Source organism: Peromyscus maniculatus, chromosome 4 (genome assembly GCF_049852395.1).
Source record: "Peromyscus maniculatus bairdii isolate BWxNUB_F1_BW_parent chromosome 4, HU_Pman_BW_mat_3.1, whole genome shotgun sequence".
NCBI lineage: Eukaryota > Metazoa > Chordata > Mammalia > Rodentia > Cricetidae > Peromyscus > Peromyscus maniculatus.
In genome coordinates, this window is record NC_134855.1 from 130,855,972 (window position 1) to 130,877,837 (window position 21,866).

The window sequence follows — 21,866 nt, forward strand, 5'->3', positions numbered from 1 at the left end:
AGGACTGAGAGTGGCCACACTGGTATAAAATCAGTTACAAGGTCTGGTGAGGTGGCTGTGTTGGTAGAGTGCTTGCCTAGCATGCACAAGGCCCTGGGTTCAGTCCCAGCACCAGACTGCACCTCAGGCTGGCAGCAGAATTTAGCAGCAGTATCCACATAGCTCTGGTTTTGCAGCCATAAAAGTACAAGAGTTGAGAGGGAGTCACGGCTGGCAGCTTTCATCGAGGTTCCAGAAAGTCATTTAGACCGTCAGTGTAGGGCAGGATAGTGTTACCCACAAAGTGCCCCGAGAAGCCACTGTGTGAAGCTGGAGATGCCATGTCTCTGCCAGGGAGAGCCATAAGCATGGAGTGGAACAGGTCTAAGGGAAAGACTGAGCTGCAGGTGGCAGAGCTGGAGGGGTGGAGCTCCCCAAGGCTGTTGAGTCCATGTGAGCCCCAGACTCTGCCCTGGAGTGGCATTTCAGTCTTGCTTTGACCTTATATTACCTTGCTATACTCTATCCCTCCCTTCTGAAATGGCGATTTCTTTTTTTTTTTTTTTTTTTTTTGGTTTTTCGAGACAGGGTTTCTCTGTGTAGCTTTGCGCCTTTCCTGGAACTCACTTGGTAGCCCAGGCTGGCCTCGAACTCACAGAGATCCGCCTGGCTCTGCCTCCCGAGTGCTGGGATTAAAGGCGTGCGCCACCGACGCCCGGCGCGATTTCTTTCTATGACATTGTGTGTTAGAAGTATATAACTTGTCTTTTTATTTTACAGGGGCTCAGAGTAGATTGTCTTGAGTATCAGAAGAGACATTGGACCTAGAACTTCTTTGTGTTTTGTTTTTTTAGACAGGGTCTCACTCTGTAGACCAGGCTGGGCTTAAACTTAGAGATCCACTGCCTCTGCCTCCGGAGTGCTGGGATTAGAGGTGTGCTTCATTGTGATTGGCTCTGAATTTAGGGCTTTTTGCTTTGTTTTATTTTTTGAGACAGGGAGGGTCTCACTATGTAGCTCTGGCTGTCCTGGAACTCAGAGATCTGTCTACTTCTGCCTCCTGTGGGCTGGGGTTAAAAAAACGTGAGCCACCATGCCTAGATTGGATTTAGGAGTTTTGAACAGAGTTGAAACTGTAAGACAGTGGGGAGGCTTTCGAAGTCAGAAGGAATGCAGTTCACACTGGGATGGCCACCGTCCTGTGGGGCCAGGGCAGAACGCTGTGCTTAAAGTGATGTGTTTGTGTGTCAAGTTGGCAAAGCTTAGACTTGTGATGATAACACATTGTCAGCTTCATCGGATTAATAAACACCTACAAAATTAATGAGGCACACCCTTGGGGTGTCTGGGTGTGTGTTTCCAGAGAGGTTTAATTGGCCAGAGAAGATCCACTTTGGATCTCCATGGGCTTGTGTCCCAGACTGAATAAAGCGGGAGAAAGGAAGAGGCATTTGTCTGTCTCTGCTTCCAGCTCTGCCCAGATGGGAGCAAACTACCCGCTGTCAGGCCTTCTGAAGCCTGAAGGGCCTGGGGCCCCTGCTGAGAGAATGGAGGGAAGGAGACTTTGCACTCACTGGGTGCATTCATGCCAGAGAAAAGATGCCTCCCAAGGTCCTGCTCAGTAGCTCAGATAACTAAAGGACTGAGCTGGCACCAGAAGCCAAAGTTGGTCTCAAAGGCCACAGAAGCCAGGCCAGATAGCAGGTCTAAGCTCTATACAGGTTCTGCTGGGAAACGTCAGCCATCTAAGTGACAGATACAGCGTAAGTCCTGGGAATGGTCTGTAGCTCAGTGGTAGATTGCTTGCTTAGTAAAAGCCAGATTCTGGGTTTGATCCTCAGCAACGCACACACACACACACACACACACACACACACACACACCACGCATGTATGTGTGCCAGCATACCTTGCTTAACAAAACTATCCTGCAGTCCCAGTGAACTGTGGGGTGTGGAGAGGGTGGTGGGCAAGCTGGCAATGTTCCTATGCAAGGCCAGGCAGGTGAACATCTCAGAAGGCAGGAACACGACAAGATATAAAAAACTTCCCCAGCCCCCTCGCCTCTGGGAGGCCATGAATTACCTATGGCAGGGTGCAGTAAAGGCAGAATGATTCCAGTATTAGCCGAAGCAAAACCTAATTAGGAAGGCAAATTGATTTCCAAAAAAAGCATTGGATGATATGTTCCAGGACTGGCTGCGATGGTTTCTTAAGTGTCTGTCCTTCTGCATTATTCATGCAAATGTACATCTTTGTAGCAAATCCCAGCTCACTTTCCTCCTTCAGCCCCATGGGGGTTGAATGGCCATTCCTCTGAGCAGAGACCGGAGCCCATGGGGAGATGGACACAGAGATGAGCTGGGGAAGGGCCTGGGAGTGGGGGCCAGGGAGGGACCCTGAGATGAGCTCTGCCTTTCTCCATCCCCCACCCCATTCCCCGTCAGGTCGCCCGATCTCAGGGGAAGGGCATCTTTCTCTTCCGGAGACTGAAGGACATCATGGACTGGAGGAAGGTGAGCTCCCCTTTCTCCTCCTGCTCCTCCAGGAGGCCACACCTTCCTTCCCCCAAAGCTCACAGGGTTGCCTGCCAAGGTTGCCCACAAGAGTGTCAGCCCTGGGTTCAAATCCTGTCAGCCCTGGGTTCAAATCCTAAGCTCCCCCCCCCCCCCCCCGCTCTTTTTAGTGCCTGCTGAGGATCCGATGTGCTGATGAGCAGGATCCCAATTAGCAGCTGTGCTCTTAAAAAATATGACCAGGGCTTTCCAAACCCTGGGGCTGACAGCGGTGCTGGGGGTGGGGAGCAGGAAGACTCAACTCCCCGAGCCTACAAGCAAGTGCTTAATTAATGGCTCTCCCATTACACACATGCCTATGTATCCCATGCACCTGTCAGGGCACTGTGGGAAAGAAGCTCACCATTGTGGAGGCGCAGCCTGCCCGCACCAACGTGAACCCCTCAGCCAGCCATGTGAGTAGAAGTAGTGAGGAGGGGCCTGGGAAGGATTGGCCTGGCTGGGCAGAGGAGGCACTGCCTGGACAGCCAGAAGCCCCTCGTCCAAGTGCTTATACCACGGGGTGGCTTGTGAGCCCAGAGAGTGTGTGACTCTGGGGTTTGGTCTTGGCTCTTCACGAGGTCACTGAGACAGGGTTGAGGGGTCACAGGGAGGGTTGTACCTGGGAGCGTTGCTGTCCCCTGAGCTGGTGGGCAAGAGAGGAAGGGCCCCCCTGCTGTGATGTTCCCTCAGGAGCACTGGGCTGGAACTTCTACAGCCGGGGCATGGGTGATTTCTCCTCTCAGGCTAAGCCCTGGACTCCCAAAAGGAAATTGATCCTCCCTCCTTCCCTCCCCGCTCCATCTCTCCCTCCCTCCCTCCCTCCCTCCCTCCCTCCCTCCCTCCCTCCCTCCCTCCTTCCCTCCCGTCTTCCCCACCTCCCTTCCTCCCTCCCTCCCTCCCTCCCTCCCTCCCTCCCTCCCTCCCTTCCTCCCTCCCTCCCGTCTTCCCCACCTCCCTCTCTGACAGAACCCAGAGCCTTTACACATTAGGCAAGCGATCTGCCACCAAACTCACTAAAGGGCTGAAAGTTTGAAATCTCATTTCCTCTGAGAATTGAAGGGACAAGAGGGCGTGGTTCGTTGGCAGCTGCTTGGGTATCAGGCACCTTGCCCCCCCAGCTCCAACAGTACCCCCCCTTGATGGATTAAACTGTATAGAACACACAATTTAGCATTTTGACCTTTCGCATACATGGGGGGGGGCGGCAGAGGTTGAGTGTCTTCCTCAATTACCCTCCTTACTTTGGAGACGGCCTCTCCCTGAATCTGGAGCTCACCCATTCAGCTAGACTGGGTGGCCAGTGAGCTCCGGGATCCTCTTGTCTCTGCCTCCCCAGTGCTTACATCCCTGCTTGTGTGTGTGGTGTTGGGGATCTGAACTCGGGTCCTCATGCATCCAGCAGTTTACTGACATTTTTTCGGTGTTCAGTTCTGAAGTACTGGGGGCATTTAACTCGTATACTTGTCACAAAACCCCACGGCCAGAGTTTTTGCACCACCTCAAGTCCAAACTTTACCCATTCCACACTGATCTCACCACCCCGCTGCTTTCTGAGGCCTTGGCCGATTCTGGTGGCTCAGAGAAGTGGACCTTTGTTGCTGCTGTAGTTCATGCAGGCACTGGCTTCAGGTTTTATCCATGTCACCACATTTGCCTTTTATCAATATGAACATATATGTCAATGTCCACATGTGGCCAGCGGCTGCCTTCTGGGGCAGCACAGGTCTAAAGAGTAACTCAGGCTCCAGGCTCAAACTCCATACGGCTCCACATCCCTGCTGGACCTCTGGCCAGGTGTGTGACTTCAGACAAGTCACCCTACCTCTCTGTGCTTCAGGTGTGCATCTGTAAAATGGGAATAACATTAGTTCTTACCTGAGAGGATCGACGTAAGGATCCAATCAGATACCCCAGGTATTGTGGCTGGCACGGCACCCAGTACACAGGGCACTCTTGGTGTGTTACTGATTAGTGTTATCACAACCAGGACACAAAGAGTTCTGACGACCAGAAAGAAGAGATACCAGTGGAGAATTATGTGGCTCAGCGTTACGTGGAAAACCCCTACTTGATAGGAGGTAAGATGCCCTCTGAGCATTCAGTCAACACCTAAGTCAGCAAAGATCAGGTCTGCCGTCAGGCCTGAAAGGGGACAGAGACAGAGACCTGTCCTGCACTCCCCTCCCTCCTAGCTGTGGCCTGTGCATGATAATTCCCCCAGTCTGGCAGGCTCTTCCCCCTCCTGCTGGGGTCAGGGAAATTCTCCTTGGAAGCCAGTACATTCATTCATTCATTCATTCATTCATTCATTCATTCATTCATTCATGCTTTTTCCTTGAAAGCCAGTTCATTCATTCATACTTTCTCCTTAGAAGCCAGTTCATTCATTCACACTTTCTCCTTGGAAGCCAGTTCATTCATTCATACTCTCTCCTTGGAAGCCAGTTCATTCATTCATGCTTTCATCCAACAAAACTTTTACAAAGAGCCCCCTTGGTGCCAGCCACTGTCCAGGACTCTGCTCTAGGAGCCTGTACTCCACATGAGCAGGCAACGGCAAGCTTGAAGAAGTTCAGACACACAGTGCTATGGCAAACAGGGCAAGGGGACAGAGGATGACATGGGGGTCAGGAAACCAGGTCACCTCTGGGATCGCCTAGGAGTAGACATGGAGGGAGAATGCTGTGGGAGAAGCCATTCCCAGGGCAGAGGCTGCTGGGGAACAGCTCCCTTCCTGAAGCCCGGGCAGCTGACTTGTGTAACACGAATCTTAGAAGGTCTTGTTAATAAAGACAAACCTGGTGCCAGTTACTGGGGTGAACGCTGAATGATCAGAGAAGCAGAACAAGCCACAGCTACCTCATCTTGCCAATACCTCAGCTGGTCCTGTTTCCTCAGACTGGAAGCCTCTAAGTCCTCATACAAATGGATCTCAGCTGAACTGCTTCTCAAAAGCCTGAAAACTTAACCAGCTAGTTCCTGGTCCTCATGCCTTATATACTTTCTGCTTTCTGCCATCACTTCCTGGGATTAAAGGCATGAGTCACCATGCCTAGCTGTTTCCAGTGTGGCTTTGAACTCACAGAGATCCAGATAGATCTCTGCCTCTGGAATGCTAGAATTAAAGGCGTGTGCTACCACTGCCTAACCTCTATGTTTTATACTATGGCTGTTCTGTTCTCTGACCCCAGATAAGTTTATTGGGGTGCACAATATATTGGAGGACACAATATATCACCACATTTCCCCTTTTGTCTAAAATTTTAAAAGACTTATAACTAATACAAGAAAAACTATATCCAATAAGTATATACAATATATAGTCAAGAATTACATTAACAATGTCTAGTCCATTATCATTAGACAGATTTAGACAAAAAACTCCATTATATGTATTAACAATGTCCAGTCCAGTATCATTTGATAAACTCAGACAAAAAATTTCGTTACTTATCCTATTTAAAACAAGTAGTTCCTTTTAAAAAGTAGATTCAGTAATTGACCTTTTTATCTTGTCATATCCATATTCTCTTTTTTCTTTTCATAATAGATTCAATAATATACCTTTTGTCATTTTTATATCTTCCCCTTTTTCTTTTTAGAGTAGATTCAATGATCTACCCATTTATCCTATTATTTCTTTATCTTTTTTCTCAGAGTAGATTCAATGATCTACCTCATATCTATATTCTCTTTTTTCTTTTTTAAACAAAAGCTGAATCTAATCTCCTTGTTCAGCTTTTTTCCTGACCATTAACAATCAACAACTTGTAACCAACCATCACAAACAATGACAATTATCCATAAGCCATTAAATGACCAAAAAACACACACCTCACCTCTTGGGAATGTGGGCATCATTTTCTTAACATTACTTCCCGCTTTCTGGGGTCAAAGACATCTTTAAGGAATCCTGAAAAGAATATTTTGGGGTTAATTGTCAAGTCCTGGAAGAGTTAGCTGTATCATTTGTCCAGTCTCTGCATAATGGGAAAATGTAGGGCTTGCTCGAGTAGTCTATGAATCTGGATCATCTCAGCTAGCCATCTCGAAAATGTCCTGAGCAGTTTGTAGTCCAAAGTCGATCTTTCCGTGGTGTTAATGGCTTTACCATAGTCCATGTGGAATCATCATTGTGGGGTCCCATCATCCTTTTGAAGATTTCAAAGTTGCTGTTAAACGTGGTCATGGTTCTCTGCAGATTTTTTTTTTCTGTGCCTCCTCTGTGGTTTGGAGCAATCACAGTCTGATAAATGTCTGTCTCTCTGAACCATGAACATTCTTCCCTAGAACAGAAAATCTTCACAGCAATTTCTCCCCACCATTTGTCTTGCCAAACTTTTCCAAACTGACCTTTGCTGATGCTTTCTTGTAACACGATGGTCCTGGCAATTCTTCTCTGAACAAGCATCAGTAAACCCTTCGTCCCAGGTAGCAGCATCACTGCAGTCACCAACATGATGAGAAGGAGCCAGCAACTCGGAGCAGCAGCCTCTGCCTCCATGGACCCACCACCGTTTGTGGCTCGGCCCCAGCCAAAGCTTCTCCTTAGCAAGCCTCCTAGGCCAGCCTCAAACTCTGGATCCTCCTGCCTCTGCCTCCTTCAGCAAATCTTATGGGAATGCACCACCACAACCGGCCGAGTGTAGCTCGGGGCAGAGCTGGGGCTTGCAAGGCCACAGGCAAGCAGCTTTATCATAAATTCGTACCATGAGTGTTGGGCGCCAGATGTAGCACAAATCTTAAAAGGTCTTATTAATAAAAACAAACCTGGTGTCAGTTACTGGGGTCAACGCTGAATGATCAGAGAAACAGAACAAGCCACAGCTTCCTCACCTTGCAATTCCTAAACTGATCCTGTTTCCTCAGACTGGAAGCCTCTGTGTCCTTATCCAAATGGGTCTCAGCTGAACTGCTGAGAAAGCCTGAAAGCTTAATCAGCCTCTAGTTCCTGGTCCTCACACCTTATGTACCTTTCTGCTTTCTATCATCACTTCCTGGGATTAAAGGCATGAGTCACCATGCCTGGCTGTTTCCAGTGTGGCTTTGAACTCACAGAGATCCAGATGGATCTCTGCCTCTGGAATGCTAGGATTAAAGGCACGTGCTAACACTGTCTAACCTCTATGTTTTATATTATGGCTGTTCTGTTCTCTGACCCCCAGATAAGTTTATTGGGGTGCACAATATATTGGGGGACACAATACTACCACAGCCTTGGGCTTTCCCCTGTGTTTATGAGTTACCTAAGGGGTCTCGCTGCAGCCTTGCTAATGCCACCTGCCTCCCCCAACCCCTTCCCTGTCCCCTGGAAATGACCCTGGGTGGTGGGGGTACCACTAGGTCTCTTCTCTTTTTTGCCTCCCTCAGCTCTCTGTCCTCAGTCAAGACCTTGCCCTTGAACCCCAAATCACTTGGGACTCTCCCAGCAACTCCATACCAAGGTGCCTCAGATTCAAAAGTGCTCCCCAGTCGGCCACTCTGTCGCTCCTCCACCCAGGCCGTGGCTTCTCCTCCCCCAAGTTGCTAAGCCAGCATCTGGGAAGTGTCCGTCCGGTGCCTCTGGTCCGTCCTTGCCACTGTCCTCTCCTTTTTAAATCTGTGTTTATTATTTTAATTATGTGCAGGCGCTTGCGTCTGTGTGTGGGTGTGTGCTGGTGAGTGCAGGTGCAGAGGCAAGAGGCACCCAGTCTCTTGGAGCTGAAGATAAAGGAGGTGTGAGCCCCCCAATGTGTGTGCTGAGTGCTGAACTCAGGTCCTCTGGAGGGCAGTGCACACTCTTAACCACTGAGCCATCTCTCCAGTCCCCCTTCTACTGTTCTTCACTAGGCTCCACAGTCCCAAAGCTGTCTGTCTGTCTGTCTGTCTGTCTGACCACCTCTCTTGCCGCTGTCCCGGTCTCAGCTTGCTGCTGTTTCCCTCCTGGATGCCTGTACTGGTCCCACGGTGCTCCAATGCCCTGGTCCCTTAGACTCCACCTGACACAGCAGTCTGTAGCCATCACTCAGGAACTTCATTTTGTTTCTTTTGCACCCAGGGGAGGAAGGGGTGGAGTCACAGGTGGGAATGGAGGGAAGGATTGAAGGCTGCTGTGAGAGAAGGCAGGGCCTTCCGGGCAGAAGGAAGACGGGGGAGAAGCTAGGTGGCCTGCAAACCCTGTGGCCAGTGAGACTTGTCCTGTCTGCATCACTGTCCTCATCCGCACGTGGCCTGGCCCCTGTCACCTGTCTCCCCTGTCACCTGTCTCCTGTCACCTGTCTCCCCTGTCACCTGTCTCCCCTGTCACCTGCCTCCCTGTCACCTGTCTCCCCTGTCACCTGTCTCCCCTGTCACCTGTCTCCCCTGTCACCTGTCTCCTCTGTCACCTGTCTCCCCTGTCACCTGTCTCCTCTGTCACCTGTCTCCCCTGTCACCTGTCACCTGTCTCCCCGTCACCTGTCTCCCCTGTCTCCCCTGTCACCTGTCACCTGTCTCCCCTGTCACCTGTCTCCTCTGTCACCTGTCTCCCCTGTCACCTGTCTCCCCTGTCACCTGTCTCCCCTGTCTCCCCTGTCACCTGTCACCTGTCTCCCCTGTCACCTGTCTCCCCTGTCACCTGTCTCCCTGTCACCTGTCTCCCCGTCACCTGTCTCCCCTGTCTCCCCTGTCACCTGTCACCTGTCTCCCCTGTCTCCCCTGTCACCTGTCACCTGTCTCCTCTGTCACCTGTCTCCCCTGTCACCTGTCTCCCCTGTCACCTGTCTCCCCTGTCTCCCCTGTCACCTGTCACCTGTCTCCCCTGTCACCTGTCTCCCCTGTCACCTGTCACCTGTCACCTGTCTCCCCTGTCACCTGTCTCCCCTGTCACCTGTCTCCCCTGTCACCTGTCACCTGTCACCTGTCTCCCCTGTCACCTGTCTCCCCTGTCACCTGTCTCCCCTGTCACCTGTCTCCCCTGTCTCCCCTGTCACCTGTCACCTGTCTCCCCTGTCACCTGTCTCCCCTGTCACCTGTCACCTGTCTCCCCTGTCACTTGTCTCCTGTCACCTGTCTCCTCTGTCACCTGCCTCACTTTCCTTTCTTTCCCCTCCCTGGCCTGGGCTCTTTGACCATCTGTGTCTAGGTTCAGCCAGAAGGTCCTACCCAGCCTGGACTGGGCTTACACCTGTCCGTGTGTCTGTCAGTCAGTCTCCACCTCTCATAGGACTTTCCTTGGCCTCTAAGCCTCCAGCCTTGTGCCAACACTGCCCACCCAGCCTCTCCCTGTGCCCTGTGTACCCGTGCTTGGATCCTCAAACAGGCGGATCCCTGTCTGTCTGTCCGTCTCGGGACATGATCTGAAGCCTAGCCCACAGTCTGACAGCAGTCAGTGTCTGTTACACACACCAGTTCTTTCCCACAGGCCGCAAGTTTGACCTGCGAGTCTACGTTCTGGTGATGTCGGTGAGTTACCCAGGCTGGGCCTCCTGTGAGCCCAGGGACATGGAGGGATAAGGCCACTGAGGTGGATGCCCCTAGTGTTACATCCGGGCTGCCTGTGTCTGGAGCTTATTTCTCATCTCTCTCACTCAGCTCTGCAGGGAACCATAGCAAACATGTACTGAGCACCCACTGAGCACCAGGCCCCAGCACTCAGCAGGTGCCTCTCACTCCACTGTAACAACTCAGTGAGTCCCTCCATGATTAGCCTCATCTTACAGATGAGAACAGATGCATAAAGGTTAGCCAAAAGAGTGCTTGGGAGGCAGAAGTAGGAGGATCTCAAGGTCAAGGTCTGCTTGGTCTCCATAGTGAGTTCCAGGCCAGTTGTATAGCAAGATTCTGCCTCAAAAAAGTAAAAGCAAACATAGACACAGAGAGGCTGAATGACTTGCCCAAGGTCACACAGCAGGTAGCTAGCCAAAGTGGGATTCAAATCCAGACACCTGACTGCAGAGGCTGCGGTATTCCCTTTACCATTTACAGTCCATCCGTTTATCCATTCAGCACTTAGCTAAACCTTCATGATGGACCCTCTACGGGAAACAAGAAATCAGTGTCTCCGGCTTAGCTCATCCCTCAGGACCTTGAGGTCCTGGTGGAGTGTCATGCATGGTGGTAGACCATCATTTTGTTTCTTTTGCACCCTAGGGGAGGAAGGGGTGGAGTCACAGGTGGGAATGGAGGGAAGGATTGAAGGCTGCTGTGAGAGAAGACAGGGCCTTCCGGGCAGAAGGAAGACGGGGGAGAAGCTAGGTGGCTTGGAAACCCTGAGCATCATTTCCCCTTTCTCTCTCCCTCATCCCTACCAGTACATCCCTCTGCGGGCGTGGCTGTACCGTGATGGCTTTGCCCGCTTCTCCAACACCCGCTTCACACTGAGTAGCATCGATGACCACTGTATCCTTCCAGTGATATTCCTTCTAGTCCCCTCCTCCAGCCAGCCTCACCTACCCCGGAACTTTTCCACCCCAAGGATACTTACCAGGTTCCCTGGGATCTGAGCACAGAGTCCCTGCTCAAGAGGAGCTCAGTTCTTTCTCAGTGGGGGGTCCCAGGCTCTCGGGAGAGGGATCTGGTCAGAGCAGCGCTCCTCAAATGTCTCCCCTGGATAGTGGTCTTCATGGGTGTCCAGCACTCAGGTTTACCCATATTCATAGCAGACAGCTTGAGCTTTGCAGAACCTCTGCGCCCTTCCCCACGCACCTTCACAGGGCTCACCTCACTCATTCATTCAAATACAGTTCCTTCTTCACCACCCGATGGGCGGGCACCCCACTGTCCTGCCAAGCTAGGGGAGAAGGAGGATGTGTGTGTGTGGCTGGTGGGCATGTAAAGTGCTCTAACCCTCAGAATGAGCTGGTAAATAACTGCCAGAAGTCAGATGCACATACCCCGGGAACCAGCAAGCCCTTGTGAACACCACAGACACACCCACAGCATGGGAACAGATGGGCTTAAAGGCTGCACGTGGCAATCCGTGGTGGAGAGCAAAACCTCGGAGACAAGACCGGTGGTGCATTTATACAGTGGCATACTACACAGCTGCTAAGTGGAGTGCTGGAGCATGCTTTAGATACTGAGAGGAGACAGTCTCCAAGAAAAGAAATCGAGAGAACAGCAGAAAGTTTACTTCCACTCAGGTCAAACCACATCCACGGTTGGTTGGTTGGTTTTGTGCACAGGCATCTCTGAATGATAGACAAGGAACAGGGCTGGGGGTATGGCTCAGTGGTGAGCTCTTGCCTTATATGCAAGGCTGTAGGTTTAGACCCAGCACTGCCAAAGAAAGAAAGAAAGAAAGAAAGAAAGAAAGAAAGAAAGAAAGAAAGAAAGAAAGAAAGAAAGAAAGAAAGAAAGAAAGAAAGAAAGAAAGAGGAAGGAAGGAAGGAAGGAAGGAAGGAAGGAAAGAAAGGAAAAAAGAAAGGAAGGAAGGAAGGAAGGAAGAAAGAAAGAAAGAAAGAAAGAAAGAAAGAAAGAAAGAAAGAAAGAAAGAAAGAAAGAAAGAAAGAGTAAAGAAAGACTAGACACAGAAACTGTCTTGGGGAGGAAAAATGAGTGGAAAGGAGATAAACTACACATACACACACACACACACACACACACACACACACACACACACACACACACACACACACGAGAGGAGGATTCCAGCCTGTGCTTTGAGCCAGCCTCCTCTCTCTGCCCGATTTCGTCTCTCTGTTGAAGTGTGTGCCTTAAGTAATAGACCGTATTGCCTGCCCATTGCCTGGGCCTTCCTGTCCATGCTTTATGACTTCTTTTCCTTGTTTTGCCGACTCATCTCCTGTATGTTAATTTTCTCCTGTAATTCCAACTAGCATGTCCCACATGCATGTCATCAACTTAGTTCAGTTTGCTTGTATTGCTGCTTTGCTTTTACTAAAATTAAGTAACAACATGCAAAACACACGAACACTGTCTGCCAGAGGGACCCTTCCGTAAATGCCACTTCAGAGTGTTGATGTAGCCCTGTGCATCCTGAGGATATACTGAAGAAGCAGGGCCCATCCCAGGGGCCCATTTCCATTCAATGAGGCTTTACTCACTAAGTAGACACAGAGAGACTGCACGGTACTTCCCACTCTTAATTCTTTTAGTCTTGACATTAAAATATATAGAAAACCGCAGAAAAGACTATGAAGGAGCATCAGGGTCCCTCACTGGCCTGGAGCTCACCCAGACCATCTGCTGGGCTGGCCTGCTGGCTCTAGTGATCTTGTCTTTCCCTCTCAGCGTTGGGATTACAGGCACATGCCACCATGTCCAGAGTTGGTTGATTGGTTGGTTGGTTTTTGAGACAGGGTCTCACCATGTATTCCTGGCTGGCCTGATACTCAACTTGTAGACCAGGTTGACCCTGAACTCACAGAGATTCACTTGCCTGTACCTCCTGAGTGCTGGGATTAAATAGGTGTGCTACCATACCTGGCCATTCCCAGAATTTTTTTCCCGTGGTTTCAGGGGATCAAACTTAGGTCCTCATGCTTGGGGGGCAAGCTCTTTATGATGGAGCTATCTCCCCAGCTCTAAACATACCAACCTTTAAAATAATAATTTTTGGATCACAAAACAAGAAATGACAATTTTTTGTTTTGTTTTGTTTTTGCTTTTCAAGACAGGGTTTCTCTGTGTAGTTTTGGAGCCTGTCCTGGATCTCGCTCTGTAGACCAGGCTGGCCTCGAACTCACAAAGCTCCACCTGGCTCTGCCTCCGGAGTGCTGGGATTAAAGGCTTGCGCCACTACTGCCCGATGAAATGACAATCTTAACTTTGGTATATATAATATATAGTGTACATGCAATAATTCACACACACACACACACACATACACACACACACACAGCACAACTCAGCCTGAGTGTTGGGAGTGGGCCACAGGGTACTGATCCGCACAATGCTCAGTATCGACTGAGCATGTCGAAGTACTGAGGTATCAGAACGCCCTGACAAGGACATGGCTGAATGAGACAAGTGCCACATGGATGATTGATTTGTAAACAATCCCATTTCTACTTTTTTCCCCAAGAGAGATAATAGAACTTACATTTATTGTTAGGTATATTAAAATATACTGTCCCCCTAGGATTTATTTGTGGGGGGGTTTGGAGGGAGGAAAGGGAAGGGGGAAATGTCAAGTTGTAATACAAGCTGTAATAGAATTATGTAATATAAAGATTGTAATATAATTATGACATTTCCCCCTTCCCTTTCCTCCCTCCTGGAACTCATAGCTTCTTCTTCACAGTCCTGGGGGAAGGATGAGGAGGAGGGGTTTGGAATGGTGGCACTGTCCTTCTCTGAACTTCTAAAGTGTCACCTATGAGATGGAGATTGTTCAGGAGCAAATGAGATGGCATTTGAGGGGTGTTTTGTGGGTCACAGTGTCACACTGGAGGTGTGACAAATGGCAGACTCTCAGGCCTGGCTCTCAGCACCCTGCCTGCTCCCCAACACTAGATCCCTTTTCGATGTCCCTACAAAGGGGCCACCAGTCCAGCCCCCTGTGTGTGTGGTCTCTGTACTTGTTAGGCATTGCCTTGTGAGCTGGAAATTGTACTATTGTTCTCTCAGCTCTTTCAGGCACTCAAGAGGCACTTCATCCAATCACTCAAATCACCCTGGGAAGCCAGTGTGCTTTGCGTACGCCCAGTCAGCAGGCTGGTGTCTTAGGTGTCTGTGATGAGGCACCATGACCAAAAGCAAGTTGAGGAGGAATGGGCTTCTTTGCCTTACACTTCCATATTGTAGTTCATCATTGAAGGAAGTCAGGACAGAACCTGGAGGCAGGAGCTGATGCAGAAGCCATGGTGGGGTGCTGTTTACTGGCTTGCTCTCCATGGCTTACTCAGGCTGCTTTTTTTTCCCCCTTTAATAGAACCCAGGACCGTCAGCCCAGGGATGACACCACCCACAATGGGCTGGGACCTCCCCCATCAGTTACTAATTAAGAAAATGCTCTACAGCCTGATCTTATGGAGGCATTTTCTCAATTGAGACTCCCTCCTTTCAGATAATTCTAGCTTGTGTCAAGTTGACATAAAGTGAGTCAGCACAGCTGATAACCAGGCTCAGAGAGGTTAGCCGGGTTGTTCAGGAATTCCCTTCCCCCGAGATGCACCCTGGACTTGCACCCAGGCCCGTCTGACTCCAAAGCCCATGCATATAAACTGTGCACTATTTTTTAGCTTTTCTTGTCAACTTCCAGGCCAGGGCCAGGGTCTCAGTTCAGTCCCTGGGAATATTCAGCAGGGACTATGGCTGCCCCTCTCCGTCCATGCTAGCCCTTGACCATCAACCTCTGCCAGATGTTCACCTCACCAATGTCGCCGTGCAGAAGACATCTCCCGACTACCACCCAAAAAAGGTGAGAAAACTAGGTGTCTGCCCTCCTTCTGGGCCAAGTTGGGGGGGAAGTACAAGCAGAGTGACATGGAGCCCAAGACAGGCCAGAGTTTACCAGAGAGGGCAGGGTCACCCTTCCCATCTGCAGAGATGGGTTCATCTGGCATGAACCTCAATATTTGAATGTCAAACTAATGTACCCCTAAACAAAATGTATTCTACATCTTAGTTATCTCTTACTGATCAACCAACCCACCAACTGGTATATCATACAGATATTCTGCCCATCAATCATCAGTCTACCTATCTATCTTCCTGTCTGCCTATCTATCTATCTATCTATCTATCTATCTATCTATCTATCTATCTATCTATCATCTATTTATCATATCCACTTACCTATTTGCCACCCATCCATATGATAGCCCGGAAGTCAGTACAACTATAGAATGCTCAAACTTCTCAGAGTTAAGGGCCCGACCAGGGGGCATGGGTGAGCGAGCTCCCAGGCCACTCTTTCTCTTGGTTCCCCTCCCCCGGTTCATCTCACATCATATAATCCTAGGAGCAGAAGCTTGCTGGTCGCCTTTCTGCCCTAAAAGGCTACCAAGTGCAGTCACCAAGAGAAGCCACCTGTGTAGGCCATGGGCCAGAGACACATCCCGTTCTCTTAACTATGCAGGCCTTCGCTCCATAGTGAGGGGCATACCCAAACTTCCTAATCCCAGGGCTTAGAAGGAACCCTCCCACCAGGCTTGAGGGGCCCTGCACATGGGCTCATTCAAGGATTCAGGTGGGCGCCAATGAACTGGGCTTCTCTCCCATTGCGACTGCCTGGGCCTCAGGGTTGCAAATGGATGCTCCAGCGCTTCCGACAGTACCTGGCATCCAAGCATGGTCCTGAGGCCGTAGAGACACTCTTCAGTGACATGGACAACATCTTCATCAAGAGCCTGCAGAGCGTGCAGAAGGTGATCATCAGTGATAAGCACTGCTTTGAGCTGTATGGCTATGACATCCTCATTGATCAGGACCTCAAGCCGTAAGTGGGCAGTGGTTCAGAGAGCTGGAGGAGGGGTCATGATGGGCTACACATTCCAGTGCAGACACCATGATTTGAATCCCAGCTCTGCTACTTCCTAGATGTGCCAACTCAGACATGCTTCCTTTTACTGTGCCTCGGTTTGCCAGTCTGTAAACTGGGGCTGAGATCTAATCAGTGTGGGCCTGGTTCTAAAGGGACCTCTACCAACTATTTGCTGAATTGATGTTGCGGGACCTTTCTAGAAGTCTATTTCTATTCACAGATAGAGGGGCCATGATAAAAGAAAAAGAGAAAGCAATTCTACCTAAGTCTAGCTGGGGAAACCAATGAGTTGGCTAAGCAGTTTCTACAGAATGGGAAGAGAGAGCCCTCAACCCATGGGAGGCCATGTGAGCCCACATCACCTTTCACAAGGACTGTGAATGGGCATGTAGAAGGGTCTCATGTAGGAAATCATAGCCTCTCTGACTTGGAGACAACAGCAGCTTCCCCCGCCCAGGGACAGCATTTCACAGCGTTCCTCCCAATGCTCTGGCCCTTACATTCTTTCTGACTACTCTTCTACCCGAGGCTCAGAGGGAGTGAGAGAGATCTGACTCTTTTCTCTCTTTTAGGGTTGAGCACCAGGCTGCAACACCACCATAACCATTGCTATTTTCTTGCACCCACGCGTCTGCAGTAACTGCATCCCTCTGTAGAAAGAGGCTTCCCAGGCCGGGGCTGAAGCAGAAACAATCGGGATATATTAAGCATCTAGATTTAGACGACATTTCATGGGAACCATGTCCATTTAGCAAAACACCACCAGGAGCTTCCTCGCTAGGGCCTATTCCCTCCCAGCCACAGAGTTTTGTCTTGATTGACAATATCACACGTGGTTCCCTCCTGCAGAACAGGCCTTAGATCCAGTTGGAAAATAGCTACCCAGTGGGCACGTCTTACCTGGTATGCTGACGGTACTAGCATTTTGTACTTACAGCTGAGCAAAACTGTTAACTCCCCTCCACCAGCCTGCACAGCGCCTTCAGCCCCACAAGCGCTAATCAGCAGGGAGGGAGCGTCCAGTCCCGGTCTGGCTTCTCCGTGTCCTGCAACCAGAGTGCAGTGTCTTCAGCAATAGGGCTTACCATCTAGTCCTGGCACGCAATGATAGCAGTGTCTAATCGCCTGGCCACCAACTCGGGGGTAACATTCCATCACTAGCGTCCTTATTCAGTGACCTTACAGCTTCCAGGAGCATCTTTCTGCCCACATGGGGTGACTTTATTCCAACCCTCTAACCATTGTTTTAACATGTCTAGACATGGGCTGTTGTGAGATTTTTCTCCACCACCTCGTTAAGTATCATCTTCACTCAACCATTGAACTTAGAACTACGCCAAGCCCTTGAATCTTGCGTGGATTCATTTTCCGTTCATTTCCCATCCTCACTTGGGTGTGTTTGCCCATCTTTTGGATGCTTTCCTAAGCTGTAAGATGCTGAGAGGTTTGTTGCATTACATCCATGAACCCTTTGGCAGAAGATGGGCAGGATCTCTGACAACCCCCAACAGTTACCCTCTGCCCTCGCCAGGTGGCTCCTAGAAGTCAATGCATCTCCTTCGCTGACGGCCAGCAGCCAGGAGGACTACGAACTCAAGACCTGCCTGCTGGAAGACACCCTGCATGTGGTGGACATGGAGGCCAGGTGGGGTCCTGTCATTTATGCCCTATCCATGGCCAATGGGCTCCTGTCGAGGGAGAGGCGACTCAGAACCTTGAGATGCTTGCCTCATTGATGGAGAAACTGTGATGTCCATAGGCCCAAGAACTCAGCGTAGCTGGATTTACTCAGGGCTTCCCGACTGGGAGACCCTGGGGTGGTCACTTCACCTCACTGAGCTACAGTCTCCTCACGTGTAAAGTAGGGAGCATTGTAACTCTCCTCGGGTTGTTAGATTAACTCACAGAGGCAATTCATTGTTAATCCCTGGCTTACAGCATCCACCAAGAGGCTACTTAACACTCTTAACACCAGGGCCAGCTTCAAGGATGGGTGAATCCCTGAGCTGGGGAGGGGATCATATTTTAAACCAGAAACCACAAATTAGGAGCACATTAACAGTGAACGGGGCCGGGGAAGAACTGAGGGCGGCCCTGTTGGAGAGACGCATGGCACCTGGCTCAGGTGGGGTGGGTGGTTCTGTCTTAAAGCCTCACCAACTGCATGTTCTTCCACCTTCTGTGGCCCTAGACTCACAGGAAAGGAGAAGAGAATCGGGGGCTTCGACCTCATGTGGAATGACGGCCCTGTGAGCAGAGAGGAGGGACCTTCCGACCCTTCAGGGATGGGAAACTTTGTGACCAACACACACTTAGGTATGCCAAGTCAGACAGACAGTGAGTGGGACAGAAATATCATAGGAAGTGCGGGTGGACGGGGGGGGGGGGCAGCTTGGGATAGCAGTGAGATCATGTAAATCCAACCTGCAGCATACCAGCTGTGTGACTCAGACAAGTGGCTTACCCTCTCTGTTCTTCATCCATAACATACAGATGAGTAGTGTCTTTCAGGGTGTGTGTCCAACCTGCAACCTAGGGACCCCATGAACCGAATACAGCTAAGGGTAGCAATGACTGTGGCCCAACACAAAATCATATACTCAAAATACTTATGAAATTTTTCTTTGAGTGTGTGTGTATAACTTTTTGCACAGTTTTCAAGTGTGAACTTTGTAGATGACAATGTCTGGTCACAATATCAAAAGACTGGACACTCCTGATAGGAACCTGCCCAGTATGGTGAGAGACTACTGAGCCATCAGGAGGGGGATTTCAGGACTCAGGTGGAGAACAAATTATCATTAGAAAAGTTAACAACTGCAGGACTCTGCGATAAAGTTCGTATATAAAATGTGAAAAATTTCCCAATTATAGAAATTCACACTCATTGTAGAATATTTGAAAACTAAAGAAGGGAATTTTAAAACACATCCAGACATAACCATCATTAACAATCTGGTGTTTCCTTCCAGTTTTAAAAAATGCATATATTCATATTTTTATAAATCTGGCACCAGACTGGCATTCAGAGTCCCGCTTTCCACGTGGCATCCCTCCATTCAGGAATACAAAGGCCCTCCCATGGGAAGCATGTGTTAGCCAGGGCTGCGCTAAATGTTTATGTGCATTACCACATTCCATGTGGTAGCTTCTGTGATCACCCCACAGCTGAGGAAAGGGTCTCCAACAGTTGCACAGACTGTAGAAAGCTGTTATGGTGATGGGCCAGCCTGAACCCTAACCCCCAAATCCTGACCTCTAGATTCTTCTAGTCCCAGGTAAGCTACAAAGCAGTTATGACGTGGCTGTAGAGCATTTCGGCCTGAGTGTGTGCCAGCGTTTACAAGCCAATTTCTTATCACTTGGCATTTGGCACAATTTCATCTCTTTACTTTTCGAAATAACATCATGGTGAACATTCTCTCCTGTGAAACCCATTGAAACTATTTCCTTTGAGATCCCGGGGAGCAGAGTCACTGGGTCAAAGGGATAGACCTACTGGACCAACTGGAAAGGAGTCCGAGCCCTCTCCCCTTAGGAATTCACTATTATTGTATGTGAATTCCATAGATTTCTGAGGGGGCTCCAGTTTTTAATTTGTCCTTCTTTTGTAAGATGTCCTGGCTTTTTATGATTTTCCTTTTTTAATAATAGACTACTTTTATGAAGGAACATGAACTAAGTTCTTACAGGAAATTTATTTATTTTTTTTCTGTGCGGGTTTAGGAGTGTGGTTAAGATGGGTTCTCATGTAGCCCAGGTTGTCGTTCAACTCACCATGCAGCCAAGGGGATCTTGAACTTATGATCTTCCTGTCTCTGCTCCTGAGTGCCGGGACCACAGGTGTGTGCCAACATGCCAGGTTTTCATGCTACCAGGACTTGAAGCCAGGACCTCACATGTGTCAGGCAAACATTCCACCAACCGAGCTACACATAGGCCAGGCTGGCCTGGAATTCACCATGGAGCTAAGGCTGGGCTCGAAGTCCTCTCTAATCCTCCTGCCTCAGCCTACAAAGTGCTGGGGTTGTAGGCATATGCCACCATGCCTGGCCCCTTGACCTGTTTTGTTTTGTTTTTTTTTCTCTTTATTTCTTTAATTTTTTGGAGACAAAGTTTCACTATGCAGCCCTGGCTGGCCTGGAATTCATTATGTTGCCCAGGCCGGGCTCAAACTCACAGAAATCCTCCTGTCTCTGCCTCCAGAGTGCTGGGATTAAAGGTCTGTGCTGCTATACCAGGCTTGTACCTGTTTTTCTCTGGACTGCCTATAATTTTCTACATTTGTAACGACATGACATTAATGGCTGAAGATCCGGCCCATCTCACCCTGCTCCATCAAATGTAGAGTAAACATTTTCTCAGCTTCTCATTTGCTTGTTTTAAAGTTCCTTTTTAAAATTTTATTTTTTGTGACAGGGTCTCACTATGTAGCTCTGGATGGCCTGGAACTTACTAAGCTCAGGTTGGCTTTGAGCTCAGAGATCCACCTGCCTTTGGCTCCTGAGTGCTGAGTTCCTGTTTCTTTTATGATGAGAAGTTTTGTATCTTTTAAAGAGTTTAGTATGATTTAGGACTGGGCTTGGCTGCACACAATAAAATCCAACTAACAGTTAAGCAGAAAGGGGCTGACCTAGCCAGGTCTAGCGCCACATCCTGTAAACCCAGCCACTAGGGAGCCTGAGGCAGGAGGGTCACAAGTTCATGGCCTGCCCACACTACAGAGTGGGGTCAAGGCCAGTCTAACTAAGTAAATCCCGTGTCAAAGAGGGGTTATAGCAAAATGGTAGAGTGTTTGCCTAACTTCACAAGACCCTGGAGAGGGGGGAGCGGGTGGGTGGGAGAGGTGTCTCAGGCCACCAGTGTGTTAGGTATGGCACAGGGCACTGACACAACAGTTCAGAGATGCCTGGGTGACCCTCTGCTCCCCTCCTTGCCACGCTCAATGCTCAGGTTGTCTTCGTTGCCAATGGTTGTTCCAGCGGCAGACACTGGACTTGGAAAAAATGCAGATACTCATGGAAATGAAGATATGGTTCATTTGCAGTCACTCAAACAGGCAGAGCAGAAACAGAACCTATCTGTAGAAGTCTCTAGAATTACGCCCCCCCACCCTGCCCCCAGCTGAGGGCCGAACCCAAGGCCTTGCGCTTGCTAGGCAAGTGCTCTACCACTGAGCTAAATCCCCAACCCCAACTTTCAAATTTCTAGCTGAGTGTTGGTGGTAAATGGGAGGAGCTGTTTGGGGGGCAGGCAGGGGAGAATGCTGAGGGTTGAGGACAAGTTAGGAATGTGTTCAGGGACATTAGGTGAAAGGGCTAGGAAAAAAAAATCAGGGATGAGTCTCGAGCTCCAAGAAAGGGTTTGCACTGACCCTGAAGATATGGCAGGATGAGTGAGCCACGTTAAAGCAGGTTCCCTGGAATCACTTTGGAAAATGTCAAGGGCGCACAGGGTGGGGTGCTGAAGCCTTCACAGCTGGGACAGCCTTGGAGACAAGGATGGAGTTGGAGTTACTAAGGAGGAAGCGGCATCTCCAGGTCAATTCTTGTGCCCATGGTGTGTCAGGTCATTCAAGCAGCATTTATGAGTATCATAAATGTGCCTGGCAAAGATTAAAGGCTGCTGTTGCCTTCAGAACCAGCTCTGAGACCAAGCAGGGACAGGCTGCCTGGGAACTGTGCGGGGAGAGGCAGCCTTTTGGCATGGACCGCCTGGGACACACTTCCAGGATGTGCTGGGTAAGGGATGCAAGGTAGCACCAGGCACTGCTGATGTGTTTTCACTGAGCAGACAAGGGCAGGGTAGTCTGGAGAGCAGTTGAATGTGACTCTGGCACCACGTAACCTGGGATCAACTCTCAGTTCTTGGGGTAAATGACAACCTCTGAGTTTCCTGGCTACACACCATTCCTGGGAGGGC

General features: G+C 49.6%; 1 protein-coding gene across 5 annotated transcripts in view; it reads left to right on the forward strand.

Moving 5' to 3' along the window:
• Ttll9 (tubulin tyrosine ligase like 9) overlaps positions 1-21,866 on the forward strand; it is a 58,164-nt gene that overhangs the window by 35,709 nt on the left and 589 nt on the right. Inside the window, exons 6-14 of one of the 5 annotated variants that reach the window (XR_006071571.2) lie at positions 2,426-2,494; positions 2,875-2,949; positions 4,524-4,614; positions 9,918-9,958; positions 10,807-10,894; positions 14,821-14,879; positions 15,724-15,828; positions 17,476-17,589; positions 18,136-18,260. Coding sequence is in view for 3 of the 5 variants with exons in the window: in XM_006985475.4 (XP_006985537.1) it covers positions 2,426-2,494; positions 2,875-2,949; positions 4,524-4,614; positions 9,918-9,958; positions 10,807-10,894; positions 14,821-14,879; positions 15,703-15,899; positions 17,476-17,589; positions 18,136-18,260 (859 nt within the window). In the remaining 2 variants the exon portion in view is untranslated. Of the gene's footprint in view, positions 1-2,425; positions 2,495-2,874; positions 2,950-4,523; positions 4,615-9,917; positions 9,959-10,806; positions 10,895-14,820; positions 14,880-15,702; positions 15,900-17,475; positions 17,590-18,135; positions 18,261-21,866 lie in introns of all 5 variants that reach the window. The other 4 variants (XR_001579368.3, XM_016003932.3, XM_006985475.4 and 1 more) reach the window with 4 other exon arrangements.